General features: G+C 42.2%; 1 protein-coding gene across 1 annotated transcript in view; it reads left to right on the forward strand.

The window, feature by feature from the left end:
• Window positions 1-2,730: 2,730 nt before the first annotated feature.
• The window catches only part of APPL2 (adaptor protein, phosphotyrosine interacting with PH domain and leucine zipper 2), a 32,164-nt gene continuing 10,142 nt past the window's right edge, over window positions 2,731-24,752 (forward strand). Inside the window, exons 1-9 of the mRNA XM_042890451.1 lie at window positions 2,731-2,838; window positions 7,140-7,238; window positions 16,219-16,278; window positions 16,743-16,814; window positions 18,800-18,887; window positions 21,018-21,059; window positions 21,178-21,236; window positions 22,176-22,322; window positions 24,360-24,442. Coding sequence (XP_042746385.1) covers window positions 2,785-2,838; window positions 7,140-7,238; window positions 16,219-16,278; window positions 16,743-16,814; window positions 18,800-18,887; window positions 21,018-21,059; window positions 21,178-21,236; window positions 22,176-22,322; window positions 24,360-24,442 — 704 coding nt within the window. The 5' untranslated portion in view covers window positions 2,731-2,784. The remainder of the gene's footprint in view (window positions 2,839-7,139; window positions 7,239-16,218; window positions 16,279-16,742; window positions 16,815-18,799; window positions 18,888-21,017; window positions 21,060-21,177; window positions 21,237-22,175; window positions 22,323-24,359; window positions 24,443-24,752) is intronic.

A 24,752-nucleotide genomic window follows, 5' to 3' on the forward strand; every position in this document is an offset into this window, starting at 1 on the left:
TAAACAAAGCCATCGAGAAGAACAAGATAAGATAGTTGTTGTGAAGGAAGACAGCATGAAATGAAAACACAAACCATCTTTAGATCTCGTTGGTGGAAGAACAACCTAATGGGGAAGAGCTGTTGCTGAGCTATTTCAGGACATGGGGATGGGAGGGGACAGAGAGAAATGAGGATAATTGTAACAAATATTTGGGAAATATTCCAAAATGCCCTGAAGCTACATTAGCAGATACAGATATATAAAGCATGGACTTCTCTTCCTCAGTGAATTTTAAATAATGTTTTCAAAATCTTTGAAGAAAGAAAAATAAGCCTTTAATACAGATTGACAAAACTGGCTCAGAAGAGGTCACGGATTCCTAAGTCTAATGCCTAGCTTCATATTCTATACACACAAAAAAAACCTCTGACTTCTTTGCACTATTCTAAAGTTCTCTGAACCATTATCATTATAAAGCCATACCTATTTTTGTTTTCTCACTGTGTAAATATATACTGTCCATCAAACTTGATACATTCAATCCTAGCTAGTGATTTGCATTACTGCTCAGCGTCTTTATTCAGGCAGGAGAAGGAGACTGAACGTGAGAACTCTGTTCCTGCTGTAGGGGCTGGAACAGGGAGTCCAGATTCACGACTGCTGGAGTGGAGTCATACCACAGCAGCATTGGCACATTGGGTTAAAGGTCCTATCACAAGCTTCAGAATTAATACCAATCAATGTCAGACCCACAGAAATACCTTAGCCACAATTGCAGGGTTCAGTGATCATTTCTTACATAATTAAAGAAAATGATCATCCAGCTGATTTGTAACATTTTTCTAAGACTGTATTTTAACTGAATCGGTCAGTTCAGTTCAGTCTTCTTCAACAAGAAGAGCTGTATTTAGCAGTCACCTTTCTTGCCATATAAAATGCTTACTATTGCTTAGGAATAACAGAAGTGGAAAATAGAGCAGGATTTAGATGCAAAGTGCGTCCACTTATTATAATGGCAAAACAGCAAATGCTAACTGTTTGGACTTCTTTTACAACTCAGATTGCATGATTTCTTTTCCAACTATTTTTCTTCTTTCAAAGGAGATCAGCAACATGAAGTATCTGGAGGTGAGCATTTTTTCTAAGAAGATAACTTCTCATTTTGCAGACAATATTTTTGTTTGCATAATCTGCTTAATAGGCAAGGCTCTTCAGAAATGTTTGGGTTTATTTTAAATGGGATTTTATTTTTTATTATCTTTAGTTTTGCCCTGAACCAAGTGGAAAAATGAAAGGCTACACATGGCAAGTATGGAGGAGTTGGACTTGATGATCCTTATGGATCCCTTATGACTAGGGAAATTCAATTATTCTACTATTCTAATTGATTTTCAGTTCAGGAACTTGAGACCGTTATAAAAACTGAGGCATCTAAAACCGGAGGCCACTCTCCAAAAAGTGAAGATAATGAAATACCCAAGGGTCAAATGACTGCTGCATTTGAATATACTAGACTTGGTATAACCTACACATCTGAAGAAAGCGTTTATGTTATCCAGCACATTTAAGACAGCAGTATGTCGGTAATAAAACCATGGCTTTGTACACAAATGAGCAGTAAAGGAAAACATGTTCCTTCCCATATCCCCCAGCAGAGGGGTATAGCTGAGCTGGAAGTGACACACCTGAAGCACTCCGCATTCCCTAATTCTGCTTGCAAGTAGTAATCCACAGATAAGAAGAAATGCAAGCACCCCAGACGAGGACTGCCTGTGAGCATGCCTGGCTTAGCCATAGAATCACAGAATGGCTGAGGTTGGAAGGGACCTGAAAGACTGAGCTCCACTCCCCTGCAGGGTTGCCATCCGCTAGAATGCCTCCAGGGATGGGGCATCCACCTCTGTGGACAATCTGTTCCACTGTCTCACCAGCCTCTCAGTAAATAATTTCCATCTAACATCTAACCTAAATCTCCTATCTTTTAGTTTAAAGCCATTCCCCTGGTTCTATCACTAGCACACCATGTTAAGCTGCAAAGAGGTCTCCCCACAGCCTTCTTTTCTCCAGGCTGAACAAGCCCAACTCCTTCAGCGTTTCATCACAGAGCAGGTGCCCTGGCCAGCTGAGCATCTTCACGGCCCTGCTGTGGATCTGCTCCAACAGCTCTGCATCCTTCTTGTGCTGGGGCCCTGGACCTAGACACAGTACTCCAGATTGCTCTGAACCCAGAATGGCACCCAGGACTCGGGGTGCTTCCCAGAGCCTGCAGGGACAGTACATTGCCTGAGCACAGCAGGGACACCCCAAGGAGCACTGCAACGGGACAGAGACTGCCAGAGGCCCTCAAGCCCCCAAAATGAGACACTTTTCCCCTCATTGCCATCGCGATCCTGCTCCCTCGCAGCCAAGGTGCATCTCCCTGAGCTGAGGGGAGGACCCAAGCCCCTTCTTGCTGTGTGAGGCACAGGGCCATGAGCGGAGCACCTGGGGCGGAGAGGAAGGGGCACCCTCTGTCTAGGAACTCCGGCACCACGCTCCCCGCAGCCCGCTGGCCCCCGAGGAGTTAATGGCGGCAGGAAGCCACCCCCTGCCAGCCCTGCCCCGTGACTCGCTTCCTCCCACGGACGGGAACTGGGAGGAGTGAGTGGCTGCGGCCCCGCCAGCGCAGCCAGCCGCCCTGACCCGCAGCCTGCGGACGGACGGACGGACGGACGGACAGCCGCGGCCGCCCCCGTGGGGAGGGACGCCGCAGCCGAACCCGGGGCCCGCCCACCCTGCACCCAGCCGCGTCGCTAAGCCAAGATGCCCGCCGTCGACAAGCTTCTCCTGGAAGAAGCTCTTCAGGACAGCCCGCAGGTAGCGGGAGCCGAGCCGGGCCGGGGGGCGCGGCTGAAGCTGTGCGGTGATGGCGGGCGAGCGGGCGGGGAGAGCGGTGTCCGCGGGCAGAGCAGGACGGCTGGGGCCGGGGGGCGGCTCCCGACCGGTGGAAGGAGAAATGGGTCGGAGGGGTTAGCCCGTGGGTGCGGGGGGAACAGGGATGCTCTGCGGCTGGTGGCAGCCCTGTGGCGTCGGGGGAAGGCTTTGACTTCCTGACAGTCATCTGTCAGGGAAAAACAGGTGATGTCTGCGTCTGGCAGGCGCTCAGGAAGAGGCTGGCTGTGGGCAGGTCAGGGTGCGACGCCTGTTCTCGTTTCCTTGGCTTTTCCCTCACTCTGCCCTATCCTGGAGGTGTGTTTGGGCACGGCGTGTTGCCCTGACTCCCTCCTGGTACGTGAGGGAACAGAAGTAGGCTAGTGGATGTGGCTGCCAGTAGCCGTGCTCCTCTGCTCCTTGTGAAGGGCCCCAAGGGCCGTGCATCAGATACAGGGGCTTCCCTCGGGGATAAGTGGGCTGAATCCTGCTGAAGGTGACCCCATTCTAAATGGGGCCAGGAAAGGAGGGCAGGCAGTTGTCACTCTTTCCTCCTCAGTCTCTGCAAGCTCTGTGCTCCCATGCCTGCATCTGCTCTTCACCGCAAAAGCGTCCCCTGAGCAGTGTGGAAAACCCATAGGAGAGAACGCGACATGTCAAGATGGATGTGGGCGTTCCAGGGGGGTGTGAGGCCTTGGGAGCTGACAAGGGAGGGTGGGAGGAGGGGTGGAAGAAAGAAGTAAGGGGAAAGGGAGAGTGGAAATTTCTCAGAAGGGTGGGGAAGGTACACTTGAGGTCAAAATGCAAAGCAGGCAGAGATACAGAAGTAGTGGGCGAAGCAAGGAAGAAGAAGGGCAGGGTGGGTCTGCATGGGTGCTGCTCCCAAGTATCCCAATATCGTAACTCAGACTCATCTGCTGATGGACTAGGAGGAGGAATCAGTAGGTAAACTGTGGAACAGATGGCTAAAAGGTGTAAAAGAGTCTGTCATGAGTCATTTGAAGGAAAGATTGGACTTGCACCTGTCAGGAGTTAATGAGTCTTAAGGCTTGTCTTGAGCTGTTCTTCTTAACCCATTTTCCTGTGCTTTCATGAAATCCCATCCTAATAAGAATGATTTTTATTAAATGTTTGTGTGTCATGAAATCTGAAAGCTTGTGTATTTTCAAAACTCAACTGGGAACAGCTTTGAGGAGCCTGATGCCTGCTTTGAGCAGGGGCTGGATCAGATGGCCTCCAGAGTTCCTTCTGAACTGAACTGTACAATGTTCCACTCTGTACTGAATTGTGCTAGATTTATTATGAGCAGTTATTAATGTTTTTAATAGCAACCTCCCCAGTGCATTGTGGAGCTGAAGAACTTGACACACAGGGTAGGTGAACTCATTTTCCTCTTCAGTCAACGCTTCCTTCGATGATTAAAAATGCAACACTGAGTGGAAGCTGCTGAACAAAGCACTGAATTGAATTTGGAGGTCTTAGTCTTTCTTCTGGCCTGAAGGCTGCTAACAGATCCTTTTCAATTACTGGAAGTAATGGGCTGTGCCTAAACCTGGCTGTTTGCAGGCAGTTTTGGCTTAGGTTGGTCATCACTTTTTATTCAAGTTCTGTAACTTTGGACAAGATGGGCACTGCTTAACTTTATGCCATGGTCCATTGTTGATAAAATTTAATTTTTCATACAGGGAGACATATTTTTTTTTTTCCCATTTTTTTTATTATTATTTTTTTGTCTCTTGAGTGGTGGACTTTACATTCACAGCTCTATTGGGTTCTTCCATGAGCTGGGTACTACAAGATCAAAGCAGACAGACAATCTCTGTCCCACGGAGCTTGCAGTGTAGCTGCTTACGTGATCATACCTCTGCATAAAGTGACCTGATTCTCTTCAGCCTTGTGCAGTCACTGACAGAGGGGTAATAAAATGAGGACATAACCTCACTCTTTTTAGGAAGTGCATGAGGTATGCAAATTGGTGCAAGGCAGAAGATTAGACCATTGCTGTTTCTTCATCACTTTTCTGAAGCTTGATTTTCCATCCCCCAGCACTTTTTTTCTGATTTGTCTCCAAGTGCTGACCGAAAATGGCCTTAAGAAATGCCTTAATTTTGAAGTGCTTGGTCAAAGTGTAGAAGGGAAATTTACTTAAGCTGCCATGCTAAAACCAAGGGAAATACTTAAGTGAAAATAATTTTTTTTTTCCTGTGTTTCCAGCAACCAAGATGGTGATGCTATTAACAGGGCCTCCAAAATTGTTAGCTTATACATGGATTTCTGCTTGGTTTCAGCAGCAGTGTCTGCCATTCCAGAACTTGTCAAAACAGCAATAACAAAAACTACAGATGCTGGAATTTTGCTGCAGTAATTTAAAAGTGTTCTTCAATATGAAATTTTCCAAGCTTAGCTTCCAAGCTGCTTAATAATTTATTGTTTTTATTATTTTTGATCAAAGCCCCAATAACTGAGACCAAGACTTTCAGAAATGCTTTCCCAATGCTGCTTTACCCATGTTTTGACATCTGAAAAACTGAATGTGCAAAAATTCAGTAAGATTTAGGAATTGGAACAACAGTTGGGTTTGTAAACCTTTTCCAGGATGCAGAAACATCATTTGTAGTCTCATTCGTATAGCAGGGTGGCTGGAATGGGGTGGTCTTAATGGTTCTGTCCAACCCAAACCATTCTTTGATCTATGATTCAGTCAGCTGCTTTTTAGTTTTTCAGTCTTAGCTTGAGATCGGCCTTGATCAACATTATATGTCAAGTTGTTGTGTCATTTTTACCTTCCTTCGTTTTATTTTTTTTAACCATCCTTACACCCTGTGGAGTTTATCTGCTTTTCTGATACACAGCAGGGAAAATAAGCGCTGTGTAGATAGGAGATAGGTTGATGGCTTTAGTTTTGCTGATTTCAGTTAATGCATTATTGAAGATGAAACTTTTAAAAGCAGGTATTTTTCAAAAGCAGTGTGTTTTCAATTACAGAAATGATAATTAAATGCTGAAAACTCTCAGAATCATACCACTGTCCCTGTTGGGAAGAGAGAACATTCAGGACAAAGTTCTTGAAGGATGCTGATTTTGAGTTTTTCAGGACCAACAACATCTTGATGGATTTGCAAAAAATAAGCATCTTGGGGAACTACTTCTTCTTAATGTAGTGGGGCTATTTAAAACTGTGTTGAGACTCTAAAATAAGTTTACCACATTGGTACCTGGATGCTTCAGCAGTATTAGAAGGTTCCTGTAATAGGAGGATGGAGAAAACGCTCACTCTGTCAGTAGTAAAATACTGGAGTTTATGGGTGCCCCTCAGGTAAGCAGATGAATCTAATTGGAGTAGTATGAATTAGCTGTGCAGATGGGAAGACATTGCCAGTTAGCATCAAACTCATTGGATTTACCAACATTAAGACCAAGGATGGATCGTGACTTTGTTAAAGGGGCTCTGTCACATCTAGTGACGTTACGATATTGAGTTGATCCGGCAAGTTCTGGAGCTCAGTGTTATTCTGAGATAATTTTCTTTCCCATCTGAGAAGCAATGTAATTCACAGTTCCCGATGATTCCACCAAAACAAGCCAAGGGGATTCATGTCTTTAAGATAATACTTATGGCTATGCTCTTTTTTCCCCTCCATTTGCTGCCAAGGCTGAACTGGCAGAATGGATAAAGTAGGGGGGTATCTCTGAACACGTGTACGCTTGCTGCTGTAGGCGAGCACTCAGTTTAGTGTGGTTATGTCCCCTAGCTTTGTCAGTGGCCCTTTAAGTGTTGCTCAAGACAGTTGAGAGTAAATAATACTCTGTAAATTACCTAATGGAAAGGAGTGCTTGTGATGCAGTCTGATGTTAGGGAAGTAAAGTGAGCAAGCACTGGTGTTTGACCCAGAGTCCTTAACGTGGTTTGGATTACTGTAGTCAGCAGGCAGATATTCAGGATTTTTTACATTCCTGCTTATGTTGGAAGGAATGCCTATTAGTTAGAGTTGGAGTCAGGGAATCAGGAGCTGGCCATAGCTTTTCTATCACTTTCCTTCTTACTGCCTCAGTTTACCTATTCCTATCAGAAGGACTAATTTCTACATGTTTTGAAATTCTGAATGAACAGAGCTATACAAAGTGGGAGGCTGATTGTTTCTGACTAATCTGTCTTTTTGCTACAACTTATTAAAGGAGTCTTTTGTGAATCTTTTAAATATTTTCCCTTGAGACTGAAATTGTTTGCTTTTTTTCTCTTTTGGAAGACTCGTTCTTTGCTCAGTGTCTTTGAGGAAGATGCAGGAACCCTCACTGAATACACAAACCAGTTGCTTCAGGCAATGCAGCGAGTCTACGGTGCTCAGGTAATTTTTCATTCGTTTTTCTTTTGTTATATGGGCAGCAGAAGATAAGTTACTATTCTGATGCTGTTATTTATGTGAAAGGTGCCAAATACCTGCACCTCTTGTAGCTTCGGGAGAGTCATGGGTGTTTTCCATCTGATGGTTCAGTCCTCTCTCACCTGGAAAAGTCTGAATGAAAAAAGTCTTCACCTACTCTGACTGCCTCCATACAGTTCAGAGAAGAGATACTGTGGTATGTCCTTACTTTACAGTATATTAGAAGGCCACCCTTTATAAAATTGCTGGCGTGCACGTAGACACAATACATCGACAGATATTCACACTGACCTTGGGCATCTAACTTTGATGCTGTGACTCACCATCTTAAAGAAAGTCTGTGCACATTGATTATAGAGAGAACATATACTTTGAGTCATACTGAATGTGAGTACCTGAAGTAGTTGGTGTGAAAAATAGGAGAGCAGGAGCAGAACACCACTTTTTCAAGCACTTACACAACCTCGGTGATTGAGTCCCTTTGAAAGTAAAACTTGTCACTCATATCCAGTGCTTCCAAAAATAAAACAAACCTGGGTGAGAGTGAAACTAGGGGTTCCTATGTGCATAGAACAGACGTTTCAAAGTACCATATCTAGGTCTTTAGAGATGTACCCAGTATGTCATGGGACTTGCGCAAGCATTCGTGTAAGTTGGGTGCCTGAACTCCTTAGAAACAACACTTCTCTTCTTAAAGCAGTGCAGCAGAGAATGTGGAAGGTGCTGGGGTTGCTGTTTGGACTGGCTGGTGGTATGACTTGGAAGAAGGAGCAGTCTGGCTACCTACATCATGAAGATGCAGCTTTGAAGTCTATGTGTTAATGTCCCGGATCCTATGCAAATGCAGAGCTGTCACAGACTTAAAGTACAGCTCAGATAGTTGGAAAGCAATAGAGCATATTGGCAGTGGTGCGAGAGGAGGCATGAAATCAACACTGTGAGTCAGTGATGGGTGTTATGGAAGTCTCACTGAGATTTAAACTTGTGGGCCTGTTGGGTGGTGGAAATCTGAGACCAAAGAGCAGGTGGGATTGGAATGGGAAGGAAATCAGAGGGTAAATAAGGTTTGATTTTTAAGTGTCCAGTTCGTGGACTGTGTCCCTATCCGCTGCTGATGCCTTTTTCAGATGCCATTTTAGGAAGTGGTGACCTGTGATTCACAAAAAAATGCTTTGCTTTTGTTTGCCTTTTCGTTTCCATCTCAGTTTTTAGTCGTCTTTTGCCCCACTGTCATTACCTCTCTCATTATATCGGTGCATTTGCCCATCTGTGCTTTGCGGTACGACTGAGTCTTTGCATTTTCCTGGCACTTCTTGGCCACTTCTTCCTGTGCAGCTCCTGCTTTAGCTTGATCTGAATATTCAGTCACTTAGGAATGTGTTGAGATGTGCGCCTTGAGATATTTCAACAGATAGCTGATGCCATTTGGAGTTGGGGGCACACAAGGCACACAACTGTTGTTTAAAGTCAAGCTTAGTAGGGGTGCACAGGAGGGCTCTCTGCACCGCCACGGGCTTAGGAAAATGCAGGTTTAGTAGCCTGTGATAAAGACTTGGCCAAGCTTGTTTGCTTAGCAAACAAGAAAAAGATCAAATTAATTATGTAAGTGTAATTATGTAAGTGTAAGGGAACCAAAATGTTTTTTCCCCCTGTCTCTGCTTTAAAAAGTCTTGGCATTTTGGTGTGAGATTATCCTACGGTTGGGATAAAATTCTGACTTTTAAATAAAAATTAAGAGGAATAATTAATTCAGCCATATGCTATGGTTAATTCCACACTGCTGTGTAGGATAACACTGATTTTTGACTAATTTTACCAAGCTTTGCAAATGGTGGCATTTCCTTTTAAGGAGCTGTTTCTGAATATTTCCAAAGAATACATGCTTTCAGATTGAATTCACATTCAGTTTTGGAGCTGCACACACCCTTTACTACAAAATGTTATGATTGCATTTGCATCAGAAGGAGAAATATGATGCCGAATTGGCCACAAAACGTGAGTGGGAGGTTAAGAAATATCAGTGTGTAATATTTCTTTTCTGCTTAATCACAACTTTAGGGAAAATATTTTTTTCCTGCTGCTTTTGTTAGGAGACTCAGTATCTGGGCCTCACTGGCTGCCTGTCAGGATGTGTTCCGAGCATCCTTCAGGGTTGAGAGGGAATGAGATTTAGTGGAGAGAGTGTAGAAGTTGAGAGTGGTGAGGAGACAGATTCTGAATTTCCTTTTGCTTTATTTTCCCGACTGCTTTGTCTTTGCAAAGTCGCTGCCATTCAGTACTCTTACTTCCTTATCTGTACAATAGGAATCACAGGGACTGACCTTCTCTGAAGCAGTGATAAAAGTTCTGCTTGCACAGCCATAAAAATGGCCGTGATCACAGCCGTGGCAGTTAGACTAAACACAAGTGGGTTGTACCCATCCACAGTACTGAAAAATCAGAGTTTTTTTGCCCCTCGAAAACAGAACGACAGTTCTAACATTGTAAATCATTTTCTTTTTGATTATGTTCTAAACTGTAAGATCTCCCAGATTTATCTCGGCCATATTTTCAACTTTTTTTGGATACGTTCTCTAGAATGTTGCTGTTTCTTTGTGATGAAAACTTGGCTTGCCATGTAATTCAAACCACTACTGCTTGTGCTCCAATAACAATAGTTGGTGGTTCTTAATGGACGCACTGCAGGGTCTCCGGGGACTTGCTGTCAATGCCAACTGAAAGCTGTTAATTACCCTTGTGGATACACACAGATATTTGTCCCAGGACACTGTTTTGTGTGCGTTGCCACAGTAAGTTTGCAAACTGACAGTGAAAGCTGCTCTAAGTGCTTGGATCAATGCATTTGAGAGGAACATGAGACAGAAGAGGTTTTTAAAAACACTTGGAAAGTAGGAATTTTTTTTGAGAGCTCCTTTTTTTTTTTCTTAATCCCTAAGTTTTTACTTTGAGCTACAAAATCCTGCTAGGTGCTGGGGATCTCACTTTTCAGAACGATACATATTCCAGCAGAACTTCATTTTGCCTGCAGAGCAGGTGCAGTGTGTGACTGCTGTGTTCTGAAGAAGGTCACAGGGACCAAATGTGTGAGCTGTGCTCAAGGAGCGAGGTTCAGATCTGGCAAAGCCACGTGTGTAAATATTGAGAAGTATTTTTATATCTCTTCTTCAAATAAACCTTATTGTGTTTCCTGCTGTAGTTCTGTTCTCCAGTTGAACCCCTGAAGAAGTCTGTCACGTGGATGGTCACACAGAAGAAGTGTTCCTTACAGGGTTTGTTCTTCATCCTTGCAAGCAAACGTCTGTGCTGCACCTGGCATTACTGCTGTCTGTGTCTGTGAGTGCTGTGCTCACTGTTCTGCTCACTGTGCTACCTGAGCAGCAGGTGATGCAGCTAGCAGGGATTGTTACAAAACTTTGCTTATTGAATTGTGTGCTGAGGTTTCTGTGATGGTGGTGGGCAGCTCACATTCCTGACTTCCCACTGCCATAGGACGTTTTTGTCAGAGCTTTGCCATCATCTCTGGTTTTTCATCATACTGCAGAAATGTGTGATCTTCACTTGACAAAACAAAATGCCATTTAAAAACTCTGGAGACTTGTTGTGTCTCTACAGGCAATAAGAAGCAATAAACAATTAAGCAAGTTAGAGGGGAATGGGATGGACTATTTTGTCCTTGGAAAGAGGTTTCATCTCATTATTTCTGACGGATCTGTCTAGATACTGAAAACAGTGGTGGCATAAAGGGAATCAAAATAAACCCACATTGCCTTTAGCAATATATCCAGAGGGAAAACAGCGTAGGGATTGTGAGGAGGAATTGGGTCAGTGTCAGTTGTCTCTGTGAGCAGTTGCCTTGTGATGGCAGTCGCATGGGTAAGGCAGCAAGGTGCTGTGGGGCTGGCTGCCTCTTGATGGCCAGATCCTTAGGGAAACTCTCAGCAGTTAGGAAATAGTCTTGGTTTGTGTGCACTGCTTTACTAGGTAGTGGGATGATCTGTCCAGGGCTAGTTGAAATAGTGCCATAACAATGTTATTTCTCTGCCCAAATTCATGGCACTTCATTTTTCAACAGTGCTCCTTGTTTCATCATCCTGACTGTAAATCAGTATATATCAGCCTGTAACTGGTAGATTATGTCAAGTTCTCTGGAACTCGTATGGATTTTGAGGTTTATTATGTCACATAGCTAACCCCAAGAGTTCTGAATTATTTAATTAGTTTGTGCCAAAATAATGAGTAAACACTGTTTCTTCCTTCTTTTAATTGCTTTAATTCTGGTTAAAAACAGCCGGTGAAAAAGCTGTGTTGCCTTGCAAATCTTTTGAAACGATAAACTTTGTTAGCATTTCAGTCTCAAACAGAAGTTTCAGCAGAGTATCAGATTAGACAAACACTGAAAAAATTACCTTCAGAAGTGACTTCTGTGAAATACTGTGTATATTATTATTGGTCCATATTCATTGTGGGTTTGCACCGTGAGGTCTATTCACCATATGCTACTGACAGGTAAACAGAGTGTTATCACATGAGAACTAATGTATTTACTAAGCCCTGGGAGTTGCTTTTAATACTTACGATGAAATTGGAGTTGACATCATGCTTGAAAGCAAGCCAGCAGCGCACTAAGAAGAGATCTGAGTGCCACAAGTAAGCATCATACATAGATGCCCTGCTGATAGTAGTTATTTTGCAGGGTACTGAAAAGAGATTCTTTCCATATTAACTAGACATCCTACGGTGGCTGCTTCTGCTGTTCTACAGCAAAATTTTGACCAGTGCCTTTCTTTTTTCCAGCTGTTAGATGATCCTTTGCTGAGTCGTTCATATTTGTGAGGACTGAACACCACGCAGTGACTCAGCAGCAGAGAAAACTGTTTTTTTGCCTGGTCTTGTAACGTGCTGGGCAGCCTGAGTGCACTGGTGAGGCTTGGCTTCATTCAGCCTTGGGTTCAAGTTTCCAAGCCATTTAATATGGAAACCTAAAAGTGTAGGGCTGTAACGTATACCAGGCTGCTGGAGAATTGTATTTTGTAGTTAGGTAATGAGTGTGTGTAGGCAGAGATGCACGAAACAGTCGTACCAAGACCCAGTTCTCTCTGTGCCGTGTGGTTTTGAAGGTAAACGTGCTCCCTGCTTCTGGAAGGGTGAGAGGGCTGCAGCTGCTTTCTGTACCTCTTTCTACCACTTCACTGTTTTTTTCTTCCCTAATTTATCAGACATTAAGCCCAATGTAAGCCAAACATTGCTCTGTTCCATTCTGTACAGGTAGGCTGAGTGAATAAACACCTTTTCGTTATCTTGTTTATATGAAGGAATGCTTAGCAGTTCTGCGTGCTGGTTACTTGCAGAGTTTTAAAAATGCCAGCTTTAGCTAGAGTAGGAAAGTAGCTTTGCAGAAAGCTTTATTATATTGGGATTGGAAGTAGACATGATGGAAGAGCTCCCTGTCTTGAGAAGTTAATTTATAGCTCACCCTAATCCTTTACATGACCTCAAATCTGAAGTCTGCTGGAAGACACTCTGCAGACAGTTGTCTGACTTGAATGTATTGGTTTTCTGAGTCTATTTGGGGAAAATAGAAGAAAGAAATTCTGAAAACTGACGGAGTGCTTCACTGATAAATGGTTAAAGCAGTGGAGATGTGTTACAAATGCATAATAGAAGAATCACACTCTCTTCTGATACTGGCAGCTTGGTGAATAAGAGTGATAATGAAGAGAGAGGAACCAGCCCAAAAAATCACGTGTCTTTACTCTGGCATGAGATCAGACACCAACAGTTGGACGTTTTGTAGCTGACTTGTTTGAAGGCAGGATGAGGCACTGAAGTAACCCCAGAGCTGAACTGAATGCTGTTTAATCTGTTGGTTTTTCGCTTGTGTTCGATTGGTGCTAAGTTCAGCACACCACTCCCATGACCTTACTGATGTGAACTGATGTCAGTGAACTTAGAAAAATGTATTCTTAGGGTTTGCCTTAGCATGCTAACTGAGCTTTTTGCTTTGTTTTTTAAATTTGAGAAAGCACGGGATTTGATCTCTGGTCATAACTGTTTGCTTGGTACCTATTTGTGCCAAACCTTTTGTCTTTCCTTCTACTGTACTTTTTTTCTTTTTTGCATTGATATTGCAGTGATGTTTTTCCTGGTGTGTACAATCATCAACTGAAAATTAATATATTTGTGAGGCCCAGTGCTGTTTAATTTTGCCTTCATGTAGAATATCTGGATTTCTGTTGAGGTCTCTGTTATGTTTCTGCCTGAAAGTATTACTTTGTCAACAGTCCTCCCATTCATCAGTACCTGATGAATTCTGAAATTTCAGTTGGAAGAGATGCTGAGCAGGCAGCTGGGACTGGGTAATAGCTTTTCTTTTGCTGTTTGCTGAATTTCAGTCAGTTCAGGATAAAGGAAGTGAACATTGCTGTAATTCTGTAGCAAAACATTTAGGAACTGGGTTGAAACCTATTAAAATGATTTCCCTGGATTCAGTGGATCTGCCAAGTGAATAAATGCAAATAGCTTTTAAGTCTTGAGACTGATTAGTAGTGGGAGTTGGGGAGGAGGGGGGGAGGAGAAGGCTGATTAGGAACAAATGGAGGAGGATTAACCAAACTTTCCCAGATTAATGTGTTTAGCAATGCAGTATTATCACTAGGTCAGCAGAGCAGTTTGCCTTCTTCCTGTTCCTTATGCAATGTGACTGCATTTTAATTTCACTGGCTCAACGTGAATTGTTTTACAAGTGTTTGTGTTGTGTGTGTGATGTGATGGAAGCACCTTTGCAAAGTCTGGCACGGTTGGGAAACAGGAGGCAAGACCTGGGATTCCGTCCTCTGTGTGGGCAGGATTGAGTAAAGGGTTGGTGGTGTTTTGGCACAGAGAATCAGTGCAGTAAGAGCCATCAGAAATGTGTCCTGCTGGCATCAATGGGGCAGAACTAATATGTGGCAGAATAATATGTGGAATGGTAGTCTCCAAGTCAGCCCAACTTTCTGTGGGGAAAGAAAAGGGGGGAAAAAAGCGTGTTTCTAAATGCAGATGATTTCAAAAGATTTCTGACATGCATCCAGCTATAAAAGTAGCACATAGCACCGCAGTTGCTGTGCGAGGACTTGCTGTTCTTACAGTTCTTACTCTGCTTTGAGGTTGTATTCATGGCTGAGATCCCAGTCTTGAGAACTTCTGCTGCTTTCTGTAGTCTTAAATTCAACTTTGGGCTCCAGCCACACGCACGCAAACAAGCACACCCTTTTCATGTCATCAGTCCACACGGAGAGAGCCTCCTCCTGTCATCAAGTCCCTGCTTGCCAGCCAGCTCCCACTCTGCAGGTGGCAGAGTTTCTTGGATGTTGTGCTGCCTGCGGATGGGCAGTTAAAGCTTATTCCCATCCTTCCCTGAGCTCTTAACAAGGCTGGTTAACTAGTCACAACATCCTTATCCATCCACTGGCTTCGGAAATACTTATGTGCCAAGTGGTTGTGTAAAGCTTTTTCATGTTAAAACCTTCCCATCTGTATAACCAACCTGCAGATCCAGCATGAATCCTGAGTATTGCTACTTAAAGTGTAGTGATTGGTCTGAGACAAGAAACAAGTTCTGATCCATCATTGTGAGAGTGGTGAGAATAGTCATGAGGTGCACATGATCTGAGTTTGGACCAGATTAATTCCAGCTCAGACCCTGTTTGTGACTTGGAAGGCCTTTGCTCTGCTATCTTCAGCCTCCTCTGAGTGTTACCACCACAGTGTTCTAAGAAGGTCAGAGTTGTCTTTCTGCTGCGCATTCACATACAGCTGCTGCAGTTAGTTAGGCTGTGGTAATGCCTCTTTTTTCTTTCTGTGCTCTTGTGCACACCTAAGCCTGGCTGAATGATTGGGATGAGCCTGCTGTCTGCATTAGCCCTCCTTTGTGGCGTGCCACGGTGGTGCAGGCACAGCAGGCTGTAGAGCAGTATGTCAGAGGTGGCATGAGGCCAAAGTTTCAGAATTTCTGGCCCAGATGGCTAGCTCTGCTTGCTCAGAGGGACACAGGGAGGGAACACACAAACTCTGTCCTAGTTTTAATCGTTTTCTGTACCAGCCCCAGCATAATGCTGTTAAAGCAGTTCAGAGATTGCCGTGAGCTCTTTACAAGCTCTACGTGACCTTCACACATTTTATTTCCCCCTCCAAATATGTAAAGTTTTAAATGAAAAGTGATGAGTTTTGTATTTTACCAAGGAAGAGAAGGATCTGTCAAGGTTTAAAGCAGACCTCATTTCCCCGTGCTCCATTTTACTTTTTTATTTTTAAGTCACTGCTAACAAATCAGGGCAATAGCAGTTTATATACTGGTGTTGTGAATATGTTAATTAGAAATTGGCATATCCAAATGCTTTTCTTTATTTTCCAGCTAGTTCAAACAAAATTATACATTCTCCCTACAAGTCTTGCTTTGTCTCACTCTTAAGGGTGTGTATACTTTCATTGGGTTTACCTGTAAGAATACAGAATTATGCACTCTTTTGTAGTCCTGCATCAACTTCAGGCAGTTTAGTTAAATTTTAGTACATTCCCTAAGCAGGAATACCTTATGGAAGGGCTATCTACTGATTCTCCTTGTTCTTATAGATTTGGGGGAAAGGTGACTAACCAATATGAATCATTCTTAGGATGTTTCAACAACTTACATATTTAAAGTTGTTCTGAATCCATCTTGCAAGAAAAAAATCCCAACAAATTGACCTCTATTCAAAGAGTTTAAACTTAAAAAGCTGTGTTGATTACGCCTTTAGTCTGTCTTAATTACTGCTTTTCTACACAGGCATTTTGGGAATGTTCATGTACAACTGAACATCAGTGTAAGTAGTTGCAGATTTGGTCAAGGAGCTGCTCATGAAATAGTATTAACAGCAAAGCTGCAGACTTTCAAGTACTTCTGTTAATATGTAACTTTTGTTTGTAGAATGAGATGTGTCTTGCCACACAGCAGCTTTCGAAGCAGCTCCTTGCCTACGAGAAGCAGGTATGTTCAACATCTTACCTTTGGTTTACCCTTCAGCACCTGCAAAGAAGCCTGTTCAAAAAGCATTCTTTCCAGAAGTGCTTAGCCCACAGGATTTACTTGATTTCATGTGAAGGGTTTTGCAAAATGCCCCGAGATGTTCAACAGTGTTAAGTCACTTCTCAGGATCTTTAAATATAAAAGAAAGAAAGAAACAGTGCAAATTATTAGTTAATGAATTTATGAAGATGCAAGCTAATTGGTTCCCACTGTGTGACTATTATTTTAAAAAGAGCCTAATAAGCATTCATTGCATGTTGTCTAAAACCTATTACTTTTGAACAAGAGAAACAGAGTATAAAGAGATGTATAAAGTTGCTATTTTTTCATTTAGTCGTACTGTAAAATTATCTTTTACCTATGTAGTAAAACACTTCTTATGTCAGTTTTGTTGATACTCACCAAAGGCATGTTTCTATTTTCAGCATTTTGCCTTAGGAAAAGGAGATGAAGAAGTGATATCCACCCTTCATTACTTTTCCAAAGTTGTGGATGAGGTAATTTGAACTGCCAGTATTCTGTTATTACAATGGTAATGGAACATTGGAGGCTTATTTCTTGTGGTCTTTTCCGTTTTGGTTCTGAACCTTCCCACTGAAGGTGAGATTGTGCCTGGGTTTTACAGAGTCATTTAAACAGAGGTGGAAAGAAGTGTAGTACTGCCTTTTAGTAGTGATGCTTTTAGCTCTGCGGGGCACCAGAGCTGGATCTGTGGCTTCCTCTCATCTGCTGTTCTCAAAGCAAATCTCAATTTACTAAATAGGGGGATTAGAAGAGAGTCTGAAGCACGACATGTTTCAGATAGACTGGAAATATTTTTAATTTCATTTGATTTAAAAATGGCATATACTTTTTCAAGCTTTAAATGCTTTAGTTTGACCAGAACTGCCCATGGATGAATGCAGGACAGTTAAAAATTTGAAGTGCTGTGCTCACCCCATGAATTACTCTAAGGATACAATGAGAAGAATCTTACAGGTGAAGTTTGCCCTTAGCCTTCTGCTGCGCATGTGCTCTCAGGAGATAGCTGAAAGGATCATTTACTGCCATGAGCCTTGTATTTGTCTTGTGAAGTATGAGCAGTTAAGAACTAGCACTTTCTCCTTCCTTGATATGAGAGAACTGCTCCCTTTGTGAGCTGAAACCAGAGAACCTTGCTGCTCAGTTCTTTCAGTCACATTTTCCCTCACAAGAGCCTTCTCCGTTCCTCAGCCTCCTTTTAACCCTGTAAGCTAGCCCGTAAACCTTTGTTCCAGATGTCCTGTCTATAGGTGTTGAGTTGCTCTCATTAAGGTCTGTATTGTCAGGTGAGAAAAGCTGACTTCATCCTTCCTAATCTGCCTGGAGGCCTTCAGAATGATACTGTGAGCAAGTGCAGGGATTATTGTGTCTGTATAAGGCAGAATCCCATATTAGGTGCTCTAGCAGTGTGATTGATAGTTGTCACAACCCATTTAAGATTCGGCATGCCATTGCTGAAACAAGAGCCTGTCCTTCATCCTAAACGATGTCAAACATGCTTTAAAATATGTCTTCATCTGCTGAATTTTAGAGACGCACAAAGGGAAGAACAGGAAAATGCTGTGAAAGTTGAATATTGCCCCTTGTTGTGATTGTGTCCTGGGCAGTCCTCGTGAATGGGGAGAGATTGTGGTCGCAGAAGTGGATTTGTTACTCTGAGCTATAGGGACTAACCAAAACTGGTCAGCAAGGGCAGACTACACATGCAATCTTATTTTGTTAATGACTAGAATTAATGGTGAAGTGCCCTAACACAGTATGTAGGAACTGGAAGGTTCTTGGATCCCTAGAAAACAGTAGGCAGGAATTAACCTGGGGCAAAACCCCCATCTGTCTCTCAAAATTATGCTTTAATCACTGAAGTACTGGTCTGTAGCCACGAGTGTCATTTTTCTACTAATTTGATCAGCAGCTGAGTTTTTTAGGTGGTGTTAAGGTGCTTTTGACATGAATTTCCAAAGGAACCAATGTAAAGGCCCAACAGCAGAATAAACCACTTGATGTTTTCTGCTCGTGGATTTTTAGTGCCTTGGAAAAGGCTTGGGTAAGGCCAGAACAATTAATAGTGTAGAGGCGTTCATCTGTGAAGTTACTCAATACCTGACTTGACCTGGGCCCAGGCAGCCCACTCTAGCTGACACTGCTTGAGTTTGAGCAGATGATATCAAGAGATGCCTCCAAACTAAACAATTCTGTAGTTCTGTGAATAGTAGTGATGCTTGGCAGTCTTGCTGCAATATTTCTGATCCCAAATGGTGGAAATATAAATCCACCAGAAGACCTGACATAATTTTTCTTGACGAAAGATTTGCTAAGAACTTTTTACTACTTGTGATTAAAGTTAACAAACATGCCTTATAGCCTGTATCAACACTGGCTACAGAGAGTTCAACACAGACAATGTGTGTTACTCTTGTTAATTGTGTTGTGTTTTAGAGCATTCCTCTGTTCTCTGTTTTAGCTCAATGTTCTCCATTCCGAATTGGCAAAACAGCTTGCAGACACAATGATTCTCCCAATAATACAATTTCGGGAGAAGGATCTCACAGGTAAGTTGTATTGTAAATTTTCATTTTCCTCTTGGTATTTCTTCTTGCTTATTTTGTAATAAGCTGAGGCACAGTTGTAGAGTCCCATATAAGTATTTGTTCTTTTTGATAATCCACGCTGAAGTTGTGGGGTTTTTCTTATTTTCCCTTTTTTCCCTGCTGTAGAATTGCATTGACATATACTTCTACTCAGACGTAAACAATGCAATTTCACCACATATACATTATGCCTTGGCTGGGTGAAGTTTGGAAATACACAACCTTGTTCTCTGTTGTGTCACTGCACTTTTACACAAGCATACTTTCGTTGATGCCAGTGACAATTTGGTTGCCTAAAACGGAGAAATTTAGCAGTGAATCTGGTTTGCAAACAACATTAATCCCTCTGCAGAAGTCTGGGATTGTTTGAAGAGCACAAGCAGGAATATTTGCCTAACTTCACAGTATAATATGTCCCCTCCCTTTTAAGCAGTTAGTCCTCTTTAAGTCCCTGCCATACACGATAGTTCCAAGTAACTCAGTTGCACGAACTTGGAAATTCCGTACTTAAACAGCAAAGCAATAGTGCAAACGTTGGGTGGAATTTCAAGAAACAAATTCTTTCAAGGACACTGTAACCTACTCATGCAGCAGGAACGTGAGTTCTTACTGCAGAATTAAAGAAAAAAACAAGCAATTCTCATGCTAAATTTACTCTCCTGCTTATATGCTTCTTAAAGACATCATGAGACGGGAGACAGAAAGCAACCCAGAACCCTGCAGCTAAATAGTGGGTAGTTTAGTTTTCTTATATCATAGAATCTCATTTGAAACTGCAGAGACATCAAGGTTGTTATAAAAATGGATGTGTTGTTCACAGTATAGTGTCATGAATATGTAGCAGTATTTGGATGGTAAGATGTTGGCTCTATAAAGGCTTTAACACCTCCTTAATGTGGCTTCAACCGATACAGTGAATCTGTTCCCATCTGTAGGGATTTTGTTCCTTGTTCATAAAAGAAGACAGAAAAGACAGAAACCAAAGCCTCAGCTGCTTCATAAGAAATAATGAAAGCTTACTTAACTTCCCTAGATGTCAAAATCTTATTCATTCTACCTGTCCATGAGCTGGTCACTGTTTTTCATTACCTGTAGAGAAGCGTTTTTGTTAGAGGACTGGTCATGTTGAAATTTCATCATAGGATTAAATGTGGAAACAGAGAAGATTACTGTGGTGGGGTTTTTTTTGTGTTTTTTTTTTTTAAACTTCTGATCTTGTTATGAATTGAATATTGTAGAAACCTTTAGGTGCAAGTTAGTCAGACCTGGAAGGAATTTGTATCATTCTACATTGGAATCATGTGGACGTGTTCTGGGGAGACAGAGCTGGCATGAAGCTGATTTGTGAACAGACTGTTACAAATAATCAGAGACCATGACGACATCCTACAGTTGTACCATGTTTCTTTTCACAGTTGCATAATGTCATGTCTTCTGAATGTGTTTGCTTTGTGGCCTTTTGAGAAGGATTTTGCCAGTTACAATGTACACTGAACATGAGCACTGAGAGCAGTTTGTACCCTGTGCTTCTCGAAGTTGAGTCACCTGAGTCATCTCTTCTACCTGCCTGAGAAACTGGTGGCCAATGTTTGCCACATCAACATCATAGGTGGCAATCAGATGTTTTGGATAACAACTTATTTTCACAGAGAGTAGCAAAAGAAGTTCCACGTTGATGGAGAAAATTACACACATGAAAGGGGCTTAGATCACGTGTCACTGGGACTGTGTTAAATTTCTTGATATCGCGTAAACTTTGTCAGGATGTTCAGAACTGCTGATAGACATGGGCTTTTTGTGGTAGCAAGCATAGTGAAATGGTGCTTCTTTGGGTAAACTACACTGACAGATATGGAGTCTTTTTCACTGTGACAACTTTCTCTATCAAGTAAACTAACTCAGCTCTTACGTTCCTGTCTGCCTGTTTGTTTGTCTTGCAACTGATCTGGTATATTATAATTTTGAAGACAGGCATGACACTCTGCTTTGAAAGGGTTGGAATGACAGGCATTAAGCATGCCATCAGTGATCTCAGTTGAACCAAGTGTTTACAGCAGTTTCTACTTTGAATATTCAATTTCTCTTTTTCAGAAGTAAGCACGTTGAAGGATCTTTTTGGCCTTGCCAGCACTGGTATGTTTCCTAGTTTCGTTTGTTTCTAATGATATGCACCTGTTATATCACAGAAGACATTTTTAATCTATGCACACACACATCACATTTCTAAAAGAATAATATTCCTTGTCTACAGAACATGACGTGTCCATGGCAAAGTATAGCAGGTTACCGAAAAGGAAAGAAAATGAAAAGGTAAAGAACTTGAAAGGGAAAAGGAGAAGTTTTCATCAACCGTTCTGTCTTCATCACTGTAGTGAATTCTCACATAAACTTATGAACTTTGGAGAGTTCATCAGTTAAATTCACAGTAGCTCTGGAGTACTGGTGATCTAGTTTGTAAGCAGACACAAAGCTTTTAGATGTGAATTCAGCAGTTATACCTGTTTCTCCAAGCTAGGCAAGTGTTGCTGAACTACAGCCCTTGCAGTCCAGAAGATCTCTTCAGGCAAATAGCCAAATGACTATAAATGGACTTGTATAGGCCTACTGTTTTACAGCCGATGTGGTGATGCTGTATCACTGGGTGCAATTCATTGCAAAGAGTGTCTCAAAGCCTTGTGCCTGCTATTTATAAAGCATCCCATTGTTCTACATCTGCCTGTAAGCTGTCACTTGTGGCACACCAAACTGTGTTGGTGGGGTTGCTCTACGTTTCTTCTTCCCTGCCCACTGGACCACTGTTCCAAAATAATGCCTCTATATGCCAGAAATGTGTGATGGCCCTATGCTGAGAGGGCTTCAGGTCTACAGGATGGTCCTTCAAAGGGTGTGCATTGCAGAACAGAATGTGATACAGCATATTATGAATTATTCATCTCTGTGTTCTGCATTTGGAGGCTTGGGTTGTGATCTGAGCTGCAAACAAATCTCTTGCATTGAGATCAGATCCAGAATATTAGTTGTGGTAGTTTTGTAGTTGATAACCACAGGGACTGCCCAAATGCTTAAGTATTTTTACAGAGCAGGGCTTAAAGTTGATTTGGGTTTTGGATTTCTTATGTTAGTTTCTCATCCTTCATGTTAATGAACCTTCTGTAATGAACCTTGTCTAAAGATAACTTGAAAATGATCAGTAAATGTATCCTTAGGCACAGTAATAATTTGTCAACCTACTTACCAATTTTTGTTTAGCATAAGGCAGAAGTGGCAAAAGAAGTGGCGAATGCAAGGAGAAAGCAGCATCTTTCATCTCTGCAATATTACTGTGCCCTTAATGCTCTGCAGTACAGGAAGAGAGTGGCAATGATGGAACCTATGCTAGGATATACAAGAGGACAGGTATGGACAATAAAACTACAGTTAGGCCTCTCCCTGGGAAAAGTAAAACACTGCAGCCTGGATTGATCAATTTACAAGAACTGACAAATGAAAACAGAGACAAATAACCCAAAACTTTATTCACCATGCCTGGGTTCTAACAGCTGTTTACATTTGTGACAAGTAGTTCAGTGTTTAGGTATCAAAGAGAGATACCAGTGGGGGGGGGGAGGGGACATACTGTACACTGGTATGCAAAATCTGCCTGGAGTTAATTCTTTCACAGCTTTCAGTGCAACAGCATTTACTTCTGCTGTTTAGTCAGTGTCTGCACAAACTCTCCTATGTAGCATTCCCCCTCCTGGCACATAACGCTCAGCATACTGATGAGGAGCGCACACCACAAGGAACAGAGCAGAGCATGCCCTGGAGAACTAGAAGAACAGAACAGTAGGGTGGACTGAGCATAAGGCTGGGAAATCCTGTGTCTAATCTTCATTCTGCCAGCAATTTGTTGTAATGGCTGAACACACATTTCTCAAAACTGTGAGATGAGGTATTAATACTGTGAATTTGACTCTCCAGGATGTTAGGAGGATTAATAAGCCAGTGCATTTTTGCTGGTAATGTTCTCTGTATAAAATAGGTATTTAATGAGAATTCAGTCACTTTTCCCACCATGGTAGTTGATTCTTTGTTTTATAATTGTTTATCCTGAGCAAAAGAACTGCACCAGTTTCCCTTTTGTGGAAGACAAACAACTTCCTTTATCTGGAAAAACTGCCATATCCCAGTGCTTTGTGCAGGAAAGTCTCAGGTTGTCATGGGAAAGGCAGAATGGCCAGAAGCCAGTTGATTTTGTTGTTTAAATCATGATGTTTAAATGAGAATCACTCTTCAGTTTTTAAACTGTATATTTTCTTTATGAATGATTCAAAACATGTGGCTAGTACTTCACATTTCCAAAGAAAGAGCAGAACATAAGGAATTTTTAGAAGTAATGGCTAATGTACAGGATTTACTTGACTGAAAACTGTCCTCAAAGTCTGAACTGGACACGCCAATCCCTCATTATGGTCAGTGGAATGCAGTGTTCTTCCCTCCTGCAGTAGGCTTCTGAAATAATAGGTGAAGCATTCTTGAAGAGAGTCTGCTTTCTCTCCTTTGTAAAGGGAGTCTGTGGCCAAGCATACACTTGCAGAAATCTGAGATGTGAGTAAGAGGAATCCTATGACCCAGAATTAGGGAAAATGAGTGGAATCACGAGTAGTGTTGTGTTAAATAAACTGCTTAATTGCAAGTAATTGTTTTGAAGTTTCTGCATTTCTTTCTAGAATAGTTTGCTAAATGTTACCCATGAAACTAATTAATTACACACACACACCACAAGCCATATTCGTGTTCCTAGTGTGCCCCAGAGCAAGAATCCAAGATAAAGCCTACATGGAACTGTGTGGCTGCGCTGTTGAATGCTGGCTGAGCCATACTGGCAAGGTGAATGCAGCTTCCTCAGTAAAAAGCACACTTTGGTCTTTGTGGCTTTATTTTAGTTCCTTTAGTAGAACAAAATCCGTGGTAAAACTATAGAACTGATTGCTCTGGAGATGTGTGCTAGCACAGCTACACTTCATCATTTTCCTGACTGGCTTCAGAGATTTCCAGGTTGGTCACTAAATCTAATGGATGATTCACATCCCATTCCTGTTGATAAGGTGACGTTGCATGCAGTGTGCAGTGGACTTATAACACCACAGACCCAATTCTGCATGGTGCCAGTGTGGGAGAAGGCTGCCTGTTCCCTCTTTGTGGTCAGTCAGCAAGTTCATTGCAAACATACCTTCAGCAGCCAATAGCTTATGTGCGAAAAAGGGCATACGAGAGCGTGGAAAGGTGCAAAAGAGAAAAGTACAAAGAAAGGTAACACGGTTGTTTTAGCCATTATTTTGCCAGCCCAAAGCATCAGTCACAATGGGATCAGTGTTAACGCAGCCCCCACAATCTGTTATGTGTCTGCCAGAACAGAGATGACTTCCAGTGTCCCTTCTTTATATTTTTCAGATCAACTTTTTTAAGAAAGGAGCAGAGATGTTTTCCAAAAGATTGGACAGCTTTTTGACATCTGTTTCTGACATGGTTCAGAGGTGACATAATACTTTTATTTCTTTTTGTTTGTTCCTTTGAGTTCTGAGTAATAGCACTGTAACCTTTCGCACGTAATAGATAGTGCCACTGTTTGTGACACAGGAGAGTGCTTCCGTGCTTGTGCTGCACTGTTGGATGTGCTTTGGTACAGCAGCAAGTGGAAAGGTGAGGGGATGTTTGTGAACATAAAGGAAAGTACTGTCAGTGCACTGAGGAGTATTTTTACAGTGTAGCCAGGGAAGCATTCAGATGCTTTCCTATACCACAGTGTCTCTTCATGAACACAAAAGCATGACATTTGGGCTTGAA

This window comes from Lagopus leucura, unplaced genomic scaffold (assembly GCF_019238085.1).
Source record: "Lagopus leucura isolate 7727_CA_CO unplaced genomic scaffold, USGS_WTPT01 Super-Scaffold_100159, whole genome shotgun sequence".
Classification (NCBI taxonomy): Eukaryota; Metazoa; Chordata; class Aves; order Galliformes; family Phasianidae; genus Lagopus; species Lagopus leucura.